The sequence below is a fragment of the Sus scrofa genome, chromosome 6 (assembly GCF_054392235.1).
Source record: "Sus scrofa isolate SSC_HxYL_T2T_F1_AM1 chromosome 6, Sscrofa_HxYL_maternal_Yorkshire_Landrace_v2.0, whole genome shotgun sequence".
Lineage (NCBI taxonomy): Eukaryota > Metazoa > Chordata > Mammalia > Artiodactyla > Suidae > Sus > Sus scrofa.
In genome coordinates this window covers 139,902,995-139,918,282 of record NC_139388.1, presented here as the reverse complement: position 1 = coordinate 139,918,282, position 15,288 = coordinate 139,902,995, and the positions used below count along the sequence as shown (strand labels likewise).

The 15,288-nt window shown below is 38.0% G+C and overlaps 1 protein-coding gene across 18 annotated transcripts in view; it reads left to right on the top strand.

Annotated features, from left to right (window-relative positions):
• Positions 1 to 15,288, top strand: part of MIGA1 (mitoguardin 1) — an 89,673-nt gene that overhangs the window by 50,768 nt on the left and 23,617 nt on the right. For all 18 annotated transcript variants that reach the window (XR_014807923.1, XR_014807922.1, XR_014807927.1 and 15 more), the window contains one exon: positions 7,680 to 7,780. Coding sequence is in view for 8 of the 18 variants with exons in the window: in XM_021096450.2 (XP_020952109.2) it covers positions 7,680 to 7,780 (101 nt within the window). In the remaining 10 variants the exon portion in view is untranslated. The remainder of the gene's footprint in view (positions 1 to 7,679; positions 7,781 to 15,288) is intronic.

The following is a 15,288-nucleotide window of genomic DNA, read 5'->3' as shown; positions in this document are numbered from 1 at the left end:
GGATCTGGTGTCACTGCTGTGGCTCGGGTTTGATCCCTGACCTGGGAACTTCTGTATGCCATGAGCGAGACCAAAAAAAAAAAAATTTACTATTTAAGAATAAACTGCCCCACCAAAAGCCAAAGAGGTAACACATGGCACTTTTTTTTTTTTTTTTTTTTTTGTATTTAGTCACCCAGTTATGTGGAATGCTTTCTTATAGATGCTTCTGAGGTTAATGATGAGTCATAAAGGGCTTAAGCTGCGTATTTCAGGTTTCCAAGATAGAATCATAAGTTTAATTAATTTAGGCCTGGGTATCAGAAACCTAAGAATTTCAACAGCACTCTGAAAATAAGTTAAAGTCATATAGTAGGCAAAATGACCCAGGGGAAATACATGAGAGGCTTTAAAGCAGGGATTTTCATGTCTTGGGAATGGTCAGCTTATAATAACAAGTTTTATTTAGTTTGTGTGAACAAATAATTAAATTTACACTCTGTTCCATGCTCTACTGAGAACCGTAGTAGCCATCTGGGGGGAAAAAATGAAAGAAAAAAGGAAAGAGAAGATTCGAAAGTCTGTCACTCAAATTGTTTCAGTCCAGCTGGACAGATAGGTTGTGTATTCAGGCAATGATTAAATAAAGATTCAGTCAGTGTATTAAATTGTACATCCTTATTTTTTGCATAATAATAATAGCTTGCATTTATTCAATGCATACTTTACGTATATGGTCATCCCTACTCTGTGTAGATACAAAAACCTATGGATGGTGAAGTCCCTTTTATAAAATGGTGTATTGGAGTTCCTGCTGTGGCACAGTGGGTTAAGGACCTGACTGCGGTGGCTTAAGTCAGTGTGGGGGTGCAGGTTCAATCCCCTGCTTGGGCAATGGGATGAGGATCTGGAGTTGCTGCAGCTGTGACAGGGGTCGCAGCTTCTGCTTGTGTTTGATCCTTGGCCTGGGAACTTCCATATGCCACCTAAGTTCTGAAACTTCCAAAAAAGAAGAAAATACATATGTGCATAAAATGGTGTATTATTTGCATGTAAACCTACACAATCCTCCCATACACTTTTTTTAAACTTTTATTTTGTTATAGTCGATTTGCAATGTTCTGTCCCTCCCATATACTTTACTTTTTTAGTTTATTTTTTTTGCTTTTTTTAAAATACTGTTTTATTTTTTATTTTTATCTATTTATTTATTTTGGTCTTTTTGTCTTTTTAGGGCCACACCCACAGCATGTGGAGGTTCCCAGGCTAGGGGTCCAATCGGAGCTGTAGCCTCCGTCCTAGGCCAGAGCCACAGACTACAACCAACACCACAGCTGACAGCAACACCAGATCCTTAACCCACTGAGCGAGGTTGCAGACGTGGGATCTGAGCCACGTCTGCGGTCTACAGCACAGCTCACAGCAACACCAGATCCTTAACCCACTGAGTGAGGCCAGGGACTGAACCTGTGTCCACATAGATACTAGTCAGGTTCACTAACTGCTGAGCCATGATGGGAACTCCTTTTTTTGTTTGTTTGTTTTTTGTCTTTTTTGCCTTTTCTAGGGCTGCTCCCGCAGCATATGGAGGTTCCCAGGCTAGGGGTCTAATCAGAGCTACAGCCTGGCCTACACCACAGCCAAAGCAATGCCAGATCCTAGCTGCATCTGTGACCTACACCACAGCTCATGGCAATGCCAGATCCTTAGCCCACTGAGCGAGATCAGGGGTTGAACCTGCAACCTCATGGTTCCTAGTTGGATTCGTTTCCGCTGCGACATGACAGGAACTCCCCTCCCATATACTTTAAATCATTTCTAGATTATTTATAATACCTAATACATTGTAGATATTATATATGTAATTGCAAATACAATGTGAACGCTATGTAATAGTTGGCATACAGCAAATTCAAGCTTTTCTTTTTGGAATAGTCTGGATTAAAAAATTTTTTTCCGTTTGCAGTTGGTTGACTCCTTGGATGTGGAACCTGTGGTTATGGAGGGCCAAATGTATTAACTTGTTTAATCCTCACACACCCAATGAGGTAGATTTTATTCCCATTTTATAAATGAGAATACTGAGGAATGGAGAAGATAAGAAACTTAGCCAAGGTTACACAGCTATTAAGTAGTAGAGTCAGAATTTGAATCTAAGCTGTCTGGCTCCGAAACTCATGCATAGTTTTAACACTTTTTCTGTACTATTTTATATAGAAGCAAAGAAAATTTAAGTAATTTTTGGAGGATGCATGTCAGGGATAGTACTTGAGCTGCATGTTATAAAACAATATAAGGAGAAATTTTACTTTGGAGAAGATGCAAAAGAAACCAAAAACTTGAGTAAAGAATACATGTGAATAATAGCGGACAAAAATTGCTTAGCCCTTGCTTAGTACCAAGTAGTGTGCCTCCGCAAATCTCTCATTTAATCCTTGTAACAGCTCTGTGGGATCAATATTGTTATCCCCAGTTTACCCAGATAACAAATAGCAAATCTGCATTACTCCACAGCAAGTGGGAGTATATGTAGTAAATGTACTCAGGTAAGGCTGAGGGTTCTTTTTTTTTTTTTTTTTTTTTTTTGTCTTTTTTGTTGTTGCTGCTATTTCTTGGGCCGCTCCTGCGGCATATGGAGGTTCCCAGGCTAGGGGTTGAATCGGAGCTGTAGCCACCGGCCTACGCCAGAGCCACAGCAACGCGGGATCCGAGCCACGTCTGCAACCTACACCACAGCTCATGGCAACGCCGGATCGTTAACCCACTGAGCAAGGGCAGGGACTGAACCCACAACCTCATGGTTCCTAGTCGGATTCGTTAACCACTGCGCCACGACGGGAACTCCGGCTGAGGGTTCTTTAGTGATTAATGGAGAGCAAGATTAGATAGTGTGGACAGAGGTTGTGGAAAACTGAAAATCAAACAACTAGCTATTGAAATTTTTGAATAAAAAATCTTTGTTTTAGTTATAATAAAGCACTCTTGTACGTAATTAGCTTATTTTTGTCTCACAGTTATGTGTATTAAATGAAATAGTCTGTGAAAGCACTTAGCAGAATGCCTTGGACACATAGCAGTCACTCAGAAAATGTGAGTTGAATCTGAATCCTCCAAAGAACTTGTAAGCTCTTTGCACTGTAGATAAGATAGGAGAAAGAAACGCTCCAAGAGTGCTGTGCCATACAAATATAATGTGAGCCACAAATAACTTGAAATTTCTAGTAGCCGCATGAAAAATAAAGGGAGAGAGGTGAAATTAATTTTAATAATGTATTTCCTTAAACTCAGTATGTATTAATAGGATATTTATATATTGGGGTACAAAGTTTTCAAAATCCATTGTGTGTTTTATACCTGCTTCTCGATTCTTACTAGCCACATTTCCTGAGCTCAGTTGACACATGTGACAATCAGCCATCATACTGGACACCACACTCCGTAGTTTCATAGCATGGAATCTGGGTCAGATGACCTGGTTATAATCCTGCCATTCCACTTCTTAACTGTGTGAGTGTGGACCAGTTATATAGCTTTATCCCTGAGCTTTTTTTTTTTTTTTGTCTCTTTGCTATTTCTTGGGCCGCTCCCGCGGCATATGGAGGTTCCCAGGCTAGGTAGGGGTCAAATCGGAGCTGTAGCCACCGACCTACGCCAGAGCCACAGCAACGTGGGATCCGAGCCGTGTCTGCAACCTACACCACAGCTCACGGCAACGCCGGATCGTTAACCCACTGAGCAAGAGCAGAGACCGAACCCGCAACCTCACGGTTCCTAGTCGGATTCGTTAACCACTGTGCCACGACGGGAACTCCATCCCTGAGCTTTTTGATATATAAAAGGGAAAAAAAAAAGGTACCTACCTTAGGATTATTATGAGAATTATGAGATATATGAAACATGTAATTTGGCTTCTATTAATCGTACTTCTAATGTTGTAATTAGATAACAGGCGTCTCATAATTTGCATGTCTCCTTTCTACAAAGTTATCTCCACCTAAACTTTCTCACTTCAAAATTTGAAACCAATTACTAAATAGCAAAGAGAAATCGATGAGCTGGGAGAAAAAAGTCTTGTCAGTTGTATATATGTGTGACATTAGACTCTACTACTCCTACTGGTATTCCCCTTGAGGGTACAGATAACTATTTTCAGTTTGCTTTTGTACTTAACAGACATCAGACTTTTTGACTTTCTAAACCTAGCATCATTGTAGATACTTCCTCTGTCAGAGAATTCAATTTCACATAATAATAATTTACAGCTTCACTGCCAACATTGAAATATGGAAAGTATTTCATTGTCTTTTCTGCTCTTAGCCATCTGGAGCCAAGATATGTAGATACATTGTTGTATTTTCTTTCCTTTTATTTAAACCCTTGGAAGAACTGTGCACAAGACAAAAAAGTACAATGATTTATCACACCCGCTTGTATAACTATTATGGAGATTGAAAAATAAAATATTACCAGCTCTCTAAAAGATTCTTTTGTACTCCCTCCCAATCAACATCCCTACTACCTCCTCCCAAATTAACTACTGTCCTGATGCTCATGCTGATTACCTCTTGACTTTTCTTTATGGTTTTACCAAGTGTGTAGTCTTGATTACTGTAGTTTAGTTTTGCCCGTTTTTGAATTTTATGTGAATAAATAATGCCTGTATTTTTTCACTCAGTGTATTGTGAGGCTCATCCATGTTCTTGCATGTAGTAGCAATTCATTTGATTTTATTTTTTTGTATTTTTATTATATTTCATTGTATCATTGTACCATAGTTTGGTCTGTGGTAGATGGACAGTTTTCCAGTTTAGAGCCTATAAATAGTGCTATTATGAACATTCCTATGCGTATAAGCATGCCATTTCTGTAATACCCACCCAAAGGGGTATTCATAAGAATGCAGTCTTAAACTTTCATGGATAATGCCAAACTTTCCACAGAGGTTTTACCAATTGACATTTCTACCAGTGACATGTGATAGTTTCCATTGCTACGCACCTTTAACAACAGCAACAACAAAGACCTTTTTTTCCTCCTCCCAATTTGCTCATTCTGGTTGGTGTGTAATGATATCTCATTGTAGTTTTAGCTTTTTTTTTTTTTTTTTTTTTTTTTTTTCTGCTAAGAAAAATTTGGTAAGGAGTTTCTGAAAGTATTAATGAAGATGAAACCTTTGGTTTTTTCCGTGCTGTCCATGTTTTTAATACCCTGATTAAGAGTTGATAATACTTTTAAAAAGAGTATTTTAAATTTTAATTGGATGCATGAAAACAGTTGATTAGAGGTATTACCCAGTATTCCTTCTTTATACTTTTTATTGGCTTTATCTAAAAAACAGATGTATTCTTTTTCTTCATAGCTATTAACCTGTCATTCCAGAATCATAACAGTTACTGAAATCAGGGGTATGGTCTCTGGTTTATGAAGTTGGGTTTAATGAATAAAACTTTCCAGTTCCTCTGAGCTATTTTTCTTTGTTAGTTTTTTTTTTTTTTTTTTTTTTTTTTTTTTTTAAATAAAGTACAACCACGGTAGCTGATCTGGATGACATTGAATGGGTGGTTACTGTTGAGTGAAGTAAAACAGACTTTTAACAGCTCCTGGGTAACGTCTGAAAGGTAAAGTGATGTAAGATAAATGTCTGTGTTCAACTCTGAAAATAGCAGAAGTCATATGGAACCAAGATTCAATTTAGTTGAATTGGAAATGTACCTTGGCATAATGAAGATTGTACTTTGAGTTCTTTTTGCACAATTAATACTAACAATGGAAAATAAGATGAAGATTTGAAATTTGTAAATGCTGATTTAATTTTGTAAATAATTGATTCCTCAAAGTTTGTGTGTGTGTTTTTGAAAATCACATATGCACTGTGAAAAGAGAATCTTGGAATTTTTCTGGATAACTGAGGGTCCCAAAATATCAGTTCTATAGCTATTTATAAGTGCGAAACAATTATCTTGTTTGTTCTCAGGTTTGATGAAGAAAACTTAAGTTTCTAAAAGAAAATGCACTTTTGATAATAGGATAATTTAACCTAATTTTTTCCCATGAATAGTCATTTAGTAGGATTTTAAACTGACAAGTTCAGCACTTTAAAAGGATTAAAGTAAGCTTCATTTGAAAACAATTATAATTTAAAGTTGGAAGACAAACGGTTAAAATGTCAACTATGGTCCTATTAAATATAATGTAGAAAAATATGCTATATATATGGTTATTTTTAATACTTAATAGGACTAAACCTTTTACCAATTCTCTCTTCTGCTTGACTTAGAGATTGAAATATAAATTGGTTGCACAACTTTTGAGTTTCAACTAAATTAATGGTTTGAATTTTTAAAACCTTTATGCTTCCTGTAGAGAAACACAAAATGTCTGTTTTCTGGCACTTGGGAGTTTTAAACAGTATTTGGAACATTTATGGTAAAGGTAATGAACTTAACTTTTTGGGGAGAACGATAGAATAGAAATTTGGATGAATAAAGCCGGAGATTTCTGGTTTTCTTTCAAAGATGAAGTATCTGACAAATTTAGCAGATTATAAGTCAAAATAAGAATCTGTATATATTTTGTTCTTTTGCTTTGTCATACTTGTGAAAGAATTTGAAGAATATCAGTTGTTTGCTACAATGTAGTCACATCTGTAAGCAAGCACTGTATTTGGACATTTTTGTTAGCAGTTAGATTCCTAATGATAGTACCTGAAGGTTTTAACAACCACTTTCAGACTTTTGTGTGTTGGTAATAGGTAGCCTGTCTTGGTATGTTCAGATTAACCATTAAATGACTTTAAACTTTTTCAGCCTTTTAAAATCATTGGAGCAGTTATATTTGACCCTCAAGTAAGCAGAATAAACATCAGGGATCTAAGCCTGGTCACTTCGGGCCTTTTAGTAATTAAAAGTAGGCCCTGAAGATTGAAAAAATCAGAGGTATCTTCTTTTAAGCGATCAATTTATCATAAGTGACTAGCCAGACAATATTTTATGCCAATAATTCATTTATTTTGAATGAACATACAAATTATCCCAGTTTGGGCAAGGCCACTTGCAGCTTAAATTGCTGTTTCAAACTATCTGTGGTATATGTTGATTTTACCATTTATGGTAGATAATTTAACTCTAGTTATTATATACCAATTTTTTGTTCCTTTTTATGGCTGCACCTGTGGCATATGGAAGTTCCCAGGCTAGCGGTCAAATCATAGCTACAGCAGCAGGCTTCTGCCACAGCCACAGCAACGCCAGATCCGAGCCACATCTGTGACCTGTGCCACAGCTTGTGGCAACACCAGATCCTTAACCCACTGAGCGAGGTCAGGGATCCAACCCGCATCCTTACAGAGACTGTGTGGAGTTCTTAACCCACCGAGCCCCAGTGGGAACTCCATTACACACCAACTTAAGTTATTATTTACTCAAAAGCTTTAAAAATATGAAATAATTTAATCTCTTTTTAAAATTTCTTTATGGTATTTTCTCCTCTGCTTGGCAGTGTTAAGAATGAGTTTGAATCAGTTTGAGCATTTTCTCCAATTATATCCCATTAGTTTGTATTGTTTTCCTTTCAGATTCCAGTATTCTAAATAAAGGCTGAAGTTTAAAAAATGAAAAAGGAAAACCAACTATATTTAGAATATGGAATATGGCAATGGCAAGGGAAGTCAGTGTCTAAACTTTGTATCTTTTACTTTTAAGATAAGGATACAGATATCACCATGAAGGGGAACATGGATGACTTTGGCCTGCGAGACACCTTGAGTGTTGCATCAACAGATTCTTTTGCTTCAGCAGCAGAGGTAGGATGTGTATGTTCCTAATGAGGACTGCTCATGCTTTTTCAGCTGGAAAGTAGTTTTGCCTTTGTGATGTCATTCAGTTTAGTAGCCATTTATTTAGCATCTACTCTGGTAGATACCAGGATACAGAGATAAGATACCATACATATAAGTTTCCACAGGAGCTTAGAGTCTCCTTAGAGAGGTGGATGTGTAAACACAAACTTTAGATGGGCACTTTCATATACTGTGGATCATGGGTGAGACATGTGATTGTCTTAATGGAAAGCAATTCAGGTTATATCAAGAGTCTTTAAAATATCCGTATGTTTTAGCTGAGAAATTATACTTTTAGATATTTTTTTCTAAGGAAGTGATCAGTCAAAGATCTAAATATAGGAGTTCCTATCTTGGCACAGTGGAAACAAATCCGACTAGGAACCATGAGGTTGCGGGTTCAATCCCTGGCCTTGCTCAGTGGGTTAAGGATCTGGCTTTGCCGTGAGCTGTGGTGTAGGTCGCAGATGCAGCTCGGATCCCGCATTGCTGTGGCTCTGGTGTAGGCTGGCAGCTACAGCTCCAATTAGACCCCTAGCCTGAGAACCTCCATATGCCGTGGGAGCAGCCCAAGAAATGGCAAAAAGACAAAAAAAAAAAAAAAAAAAAAAAAAGGAGTTCCCGTCGTGGTGCGGTGGTTAACGAATCTGACTAGGAACCATGAGGTTGCGGGTTCGGTCCCTGCCCTTGCTCAGTGGGTTGACGATCCGGCGTTGCCGTGAGCTGTGGTGTAGGTTGCAGACGTGGCTCAGATCCCGCGTTGCTGTGGCTCTGGCGTAGGCCGGCGGCTACAGCTCCGATTCGACCCCTAGCCTGGGAACCTCCATATGCTGCAGGAGCGGCCCCAGAAATAGCAAAAAGACAAAAAAAAAAAAAAAAAAAAAGCTCTACTGACCATAATCTTTCTTACTCTCAAGATTTTTCTATATATGTATATTTTAGCTATTGCTTACAGTATCATCGTCTGAATTATTTACATTTTTTCTTATATTTTTATAGTTGTAAGTTTGCAATGCCCAGAATATACCTACTTGTTTTTTGGAGAAGCAGTTTCTTCTTTTGTTTACTATTTGATGAAGACAGGCTTATCTTCTGGGGTTTTTTTTCCAGCTTTATTGAGATATAATTGACATCCAATATTGTGTAAGTTTAACGTGTACATAGTGATGATTTGATACATATATATTGTGAAATAATTACCACAATAAGGTTAGTAACACCTCATCACCTCACATGATTACCCTTTTTTTTCTTTGTGGTGCTAAGATTTAAGATTTACTCTTATAGCAACTTTCACACAAAAATATATTAATTATTGTCACCATGTCACATTAAATCGCATTAGATCCCCAGGACTTATTTATCTTCTAACTGAAAGCTTGCACCCTTGGACCAGGATCTCCCCATTTTTCTCACCCTCCAACCTTTGGCAACCAACCACCACTCTATTCTCTCTTTCTATGGGTTTGCCTTTTTTAGATCCCATATGTAAATAATTTCTTACAGTACCATTGACTGTTGAATGACATGCGTTTGGACTATGCAGTTCTATTCATATGCAGATTTTTTAAAGTAACTACCTACTACATTATCTGCAGTTGGTTGAATCCAAGAAAGGAGCTGCACATGCTAAGGGCCAGCTATGGGACTTGAGCATCTGAGGATGTTATTGTCTAAAGCAGATCCTGGAACCAGTCCCCTGAGGAAACTAGGGGATAACTTTTCAACCATGTGAGGGGGGTGGCACCATTAACCCCCACATTGTTCAAGGGGGAACTCTCTTTGCCTTTTTCTGACTAATTTCACTTAAAATAATGCCTTCAAGATCCTGCCTGATACATATTGTCACAAATGGGAGGGCTTTCTTCTTTCTCATGGGTGAATAATATTGCATTGCCTACGCACATATGTATACCACATCTTCTTTATCCGTTCATCCATCAGTGGACCCTTGAGTTTCCATCTCTTGGCCATTGTACATAATTCTGCAATGAACATGGGAGTGCAGATATCTCAAGATAGTGATTTCATTTCATTTTGGTATATATCCAGAAGTGGAATTGCTGAATCATGTAGTTACATTTTTAATTTTTTGAGGAACATCTATATTGTTTTCCATAGTAGCTGTACCAGTTTACATTTCCACTAATAGTGCTCCAGGGTTTCCTTTTCTTCACATCCTCACCAGCATTTGTTATCTCTTGCCTTTTTTTTTTTTTCTTTTTTTAGGGCTGCACCCGCAGCATATAGATGTGCCCAGGCTAGGGGTCGAATTAGAGCTGTAGCCGCCAGCCTACGCCACAGCAACACAGGATTCGAGCCACATCTGTGACCTACACCACAGCTCACAGTAGCGCTGGATCCTCAATCCACTGAGCGAGGCCAGGGATTGAACCCATAACCTCATGGTTCCTAGTTGGATTCATTTCCACTGCGCCATGACGGGAACTCCATCTCTTGCCTTTTTGATAATAGCTGTTCTGTTATGAGGTGATAGCTCATACCAGGTGTGAGGTGGTATCTCATTATAGTTGATAATAGTTGATAATTGATTTGCGTTTCCCTGATGATTAGTAATATTGAGTACCTTTTAATGTCCCTGGTGGCCATTTATGTCTTCCTTGGAAAAATGTCTGCAGATCCTTTGTCTATTTTTTTTTCTTCTTTTTTGGCCACACCACAGCATACAAGTCCTAGGCCAGGGATCAGATCTGAGCTGCAGTTGCAACCTACATCACAGCTATGGCAACGTGAGATCCTTAAAACCCACTGTGCTGGGCCGGGGTTGGAACCTGTGTCAGTGCTCAGAGATGACACCAATCCTGTTGTACTATAACAGGAACTCCTTTGTCCATTTTTAATTGAATTAGTTTTTGGGTTTTTTGTTTTGTTTTTACTATTGAGTTTTATGGGTTCCTTACGTATTTTTAAATATTAACCCCCTTATCAGATAGATGTTTTGCAAATATGTTTTCCCATTCCATAGGTTGCCTCTTCATTTCATTGATTGTTTCTTTTGCTGGATAGAAGCTTACTTATTATTTATTTTTTATTTTTGGGCTGTGCCCATGGCATGTGGAAGTTCCCAGGCCAGGCATCAAACCTGTGCCACAGCAGTGACAATCCTAGATCCTTAGCCTGATGAACCACCAGTGACCTCCACAGAAGCTTTTTTAGTTCAATTCAGTCCCACTTGTTTATTTTTGCTTTGTTGCTTACACTTTTGATATCATATCCAAAAAATTGTCAAGACAAATGTTAAGATCTTTTTCTGCCTATGTTTTCTTTTAGGAGTTTCACAGTTTCAATTCTTAATGTTTATGTCTTTAACTCATTCTGAGTTAATTTTTGTGAGTGGTGTAAAATATCATTCTTCTGCAGGCGGCTACCTAGTTTTCCCGTGCATTTATAGAAGAGACTGTCCTTTCCCCACTGAATTTTGGTTTTTTTTTTTCTATTTTAGGGCCACACCCGTGGCATATGGAGATTCCCAGGCAAGGGGTCGAATCAGAGCTGTAGCTGCCAGCCTAGGCCACAGCCACACTACGAGGGATCCAAGCCGTGTCTGCTACCTGCCTCAGCTTACAGCAAGGCTGGATCTTTAATCCACTGAGCGAGACCAGGGATCAAACCTGTGTCCTCATGATCCTAGTCAGATTCTTTAGCCGCTGAACCATTAAAGGAACTCCCCCACTGAATATTCTTGGCCTCCTTGTCAAATAGTGATTGACCTTATATATGTAGGGGTTTATTTCTGGCCTCTCTATTCTGTTCCATTGGTCTGTATCATTTTTGTGCAAATACCGTACTGTGTGATTACTTTGATTTTCTTTTTATTTTATTATTTTTTTGGCATGCCCACGGCCAGGGGTGGAACCTGTGCCACAGCAGTGACAACACTGGATCCTTAACCTACTGAGCCACCAGGGAACTCCTACTTTGACTTTATGTTATTTTATGAAGCAGGAAATGTAATACCTCCAGTTTTGTTCTTTCTTGAAATTGGTTTGGCTGCTTGGGCTCTTTTATGGTTCCAAACAAATTTTAGGATTTTTTTTTTTTTCTGTTTCTGTGGAAAATGCCATTGGAATTTTGATAGGAATTGCCGTGAATCTATAGATGGCTCTAGGTAGTATGGACATTTTACTAAAGTTATTTCTTCCTATCCATGAACACAGATATCTTTTCATTTTTTCGTGTCTTCTTCAGTTTCTTCATCAAAGTCTTACAGTTTTCACCATACAGATCTTCATGTCCTTAGTTAAATTTATTCCTAATGAGTATTTTACTCTTTTTTGATGCTAATGTAAATGGGAGCTTTCTTAATTTCCTAATGTAAATGGGAGCTTTCTTAATTTCTCTTTTTTATAGTGTTTTAGAGTATAGAAATAGTGATTTTTTTATATTAATTTTGTATCCTAACTTTACGGAATTTATTTTTTAGTTCTAATAGATGTTTTGCGGAGTCTTTAGGATTTTCTATATATCAGCTATATCATGTACAAAACAGAGGCAGTTTTACTTCTTTCTTTTGGAGTTGGATACCTTTTCTGGTTTTCTTCCCTAATTGCTCTGGCTAGGATTTATAGCACTGTGAGTGATGAGAGTGGACACCCTTACCTTGTTCCTAACCTTAGAGAAAAAGTTAACTTTCCACTGTTGAGCATGATCTTAGCTGTGGACTTGTCACTTATGGCTTTTATTATGTTGAGGTTCATTCTCTCTATACCAATTTGTTGTAAATTTTTATTATAAACATATATCGTATTTTGTCAAATGCTTTTTATCTTTCTTTCTGTAGGCATTTGTGTCCGAAATGGTTTGTAAGGAGAATTGCTAGTCACTTTGCATTTTTTCCACTGTGAAGAACAATGTATATACCTCATTGCTCTAAAGTTTCTTTATAATATACAACCTTAAAAAATGTTTTGCCAAGTGTTCATTGTACTCATTTTAAATTTGTGGTTTAGGAGTTCCTGTCGTGGCACAGTGGAAATGAATCTGACTATGAACCATGAGGTTGCAGGTTTGATCCCTGGCCTTGCTCAGTGGGTTAAGGATCTGGCATTGCTGTGAGCTGTGGTGTAGGTCGCAGACAGAACTCGGATCTGGCATTGTTGTGGCTGTGGTGTAGTCCAGCAGCTATAGCTCCAATTAGACACCTAGCCTGGGAACCTCCATACGCCACAGGTTTGACCCTAAAAAGCAAACATAAATAAATAAATAAATAAATTTGTGGTTTAAGTTACAAAAGGGTGATACATTTTTAAAAAATCCTTATGGAAACCAAAATGCACAAATACCACAAAAAAGGACTCACTGTGTGAGAAACCTCTTAGGATTGCTTGTAGAGTATGATGTATGATCTCAGAATATGAATGTTCCAAGTTAAACTCCTAAGAAATGTTTGTTAAATTATTTTTAATTACATTTACTGTATGTCAAACACTTACAGTTAACTTAGGAAAAACTATTTAATGAAGAAAGTTATTAAGAAAGTAAGGTCAGAATTCCTTGGAAAGTTAAACAGTTTATGATCATTTGAAAGCTTTATTCAGAATTACCAGAAAGGGTTTTTGCCTATTTAGATTAAAACAAGTCCTGGCATAGGCTTTTTTCTAAGGTTGGTCAGTCATTTGTGAAAGTGATTAACAAGATTTTCCTGTATAAACACTTCGCTAAACATTGGTTTGGAACTACAGCCTTTTTTTCTCTGAGAAGTCTTTTTTTTTTTTTTTAAATAATAGCTTTATTGAGATATAATTCATATATTATAAAATTTACTCTTTTGAAGTGTACAATTCATTGTTTTATACTTGAGTGGTGCAAACTTTCTAATGCTGGAACATTCCTATCACCCTTAAAAGAAACCTTCTATTGGTACTTATTCCCTTTTCTCTCCTATCCCCACCGCCACCCCAACCATAAGCAACTCCTCTTGTACCTTCTGTTTCTATAGATTTGCCTATCCCAGACATTCCGTATAATAAATAGAATCATATTATATAGGATCTTTTGTGTTTAATGTTCTTTCACTTAGCATAATTGTTAAGTTCTGAAAAGTCTTTTCAATGTTCGGATACCACTGCTTTGAGTACTTTCCTAACTCTCCCATCTGCTAAAGAGATTGTCATTTAATAGGCAGAAACTAATATTGCAGAGAAAGCACTTTTAGCTGTAAATTTTTCTTAGAATTACCATTCTGCATTGTGTGTCCGTGTTTAATATATAAATTGTAAGGTGCTCTTTAAAGGGAAAATTTTGTTTCTTATAATTCAGATAGCTCTACTCATACTCTAAACGAAGCTTGGAAAACTTTTGCTATATCTCTCTGACTTGATAGCACTTGTTTATAGCAATTAATTTGCTTCCTCTGGGGTCAGTTTTATCTGTTTATCTTGGGTTTTCATTCTTGTGCTGATGGTTTTCTTTTCAAATATGAAAGCTTAATTGGTGACTCGGTTGATTTTCTGGGATAGTGTGGGTTTGTAGTGTTGTTTTATGTTTGTCTCTTCCTTGAGTAGTTGAAGAGAGGGCGCACTGGGCTCGGGTGACTTTATTGAGGTGTGTAATGGGCAAGCTTTTCTTTAGGATGAATGGCCTGGAAATAGACTATTAGTTGGGGCACACCTAGGTACAGAATGAAGAGAGCCTTACTCTGGGAGAACAATCACTCACCCTAGCAGATCAGTTTCCTCCAGGTAGTTCAAGTAATTGTGTGTGTGTGTGTGTGTGTGTGTTTTAGGGCTGCACCCACAGGATATGGAAGTTCCTAGACAAGGGGTTGAATCAGAGCTGAACTGCCAGCCTACACCACAGCCACAGTAATGTGGGATCCAAGCCACATCCACGACCTACACCACAGCTCATGGCAACGCTGGATCGTTAACCCACTGAGTGAGGCCAGGGATCAAACCTGCACCCTCATGGATACTAGTCAGGTTTGTTACTGTTGAGCCACAGCAGGAACTCCCAGTTCAAGTAATTTTTAAAGAGAAGTGTTCTCTGGCTGCAAATTGGTTTTTCTATAAACTGCCTTCCTATTCAGAGGGAGAGAGTAGAATGAGCTTTAGGACTCCTACCGTTCTTTGGACACAGAGTTTCATCTTAGCTCCGATTCTCAATCCCTCTTCTTCATTCTTTGCCTCGTGGGCCTGGTGCTCTTTGGGGCTCTGCTTAGCAAATGCCTCCCCTTTTGACTATATCCTCTCTTGAACTTATTTTGGACCATGCCTTCCTCATCTATTTTATCTATCCACACACTTCCATTTTGCCTTCTGGTTTTTGGAAATCTGTGTATCTTTCTTTTGCTGTTAGTATTATTTCCACTATTATATTAGTTACCTGTTGCTATGTAATTAATTACGCAAAACCTAGTGTCCTAAAACCAATAAAATTCAGGTCTGGGCTAGAGGCTGGTGCCAAGGCTGTAGGTCCTATCCCAGGCCTCAGGAGTATGTTCTGGAGAGTGG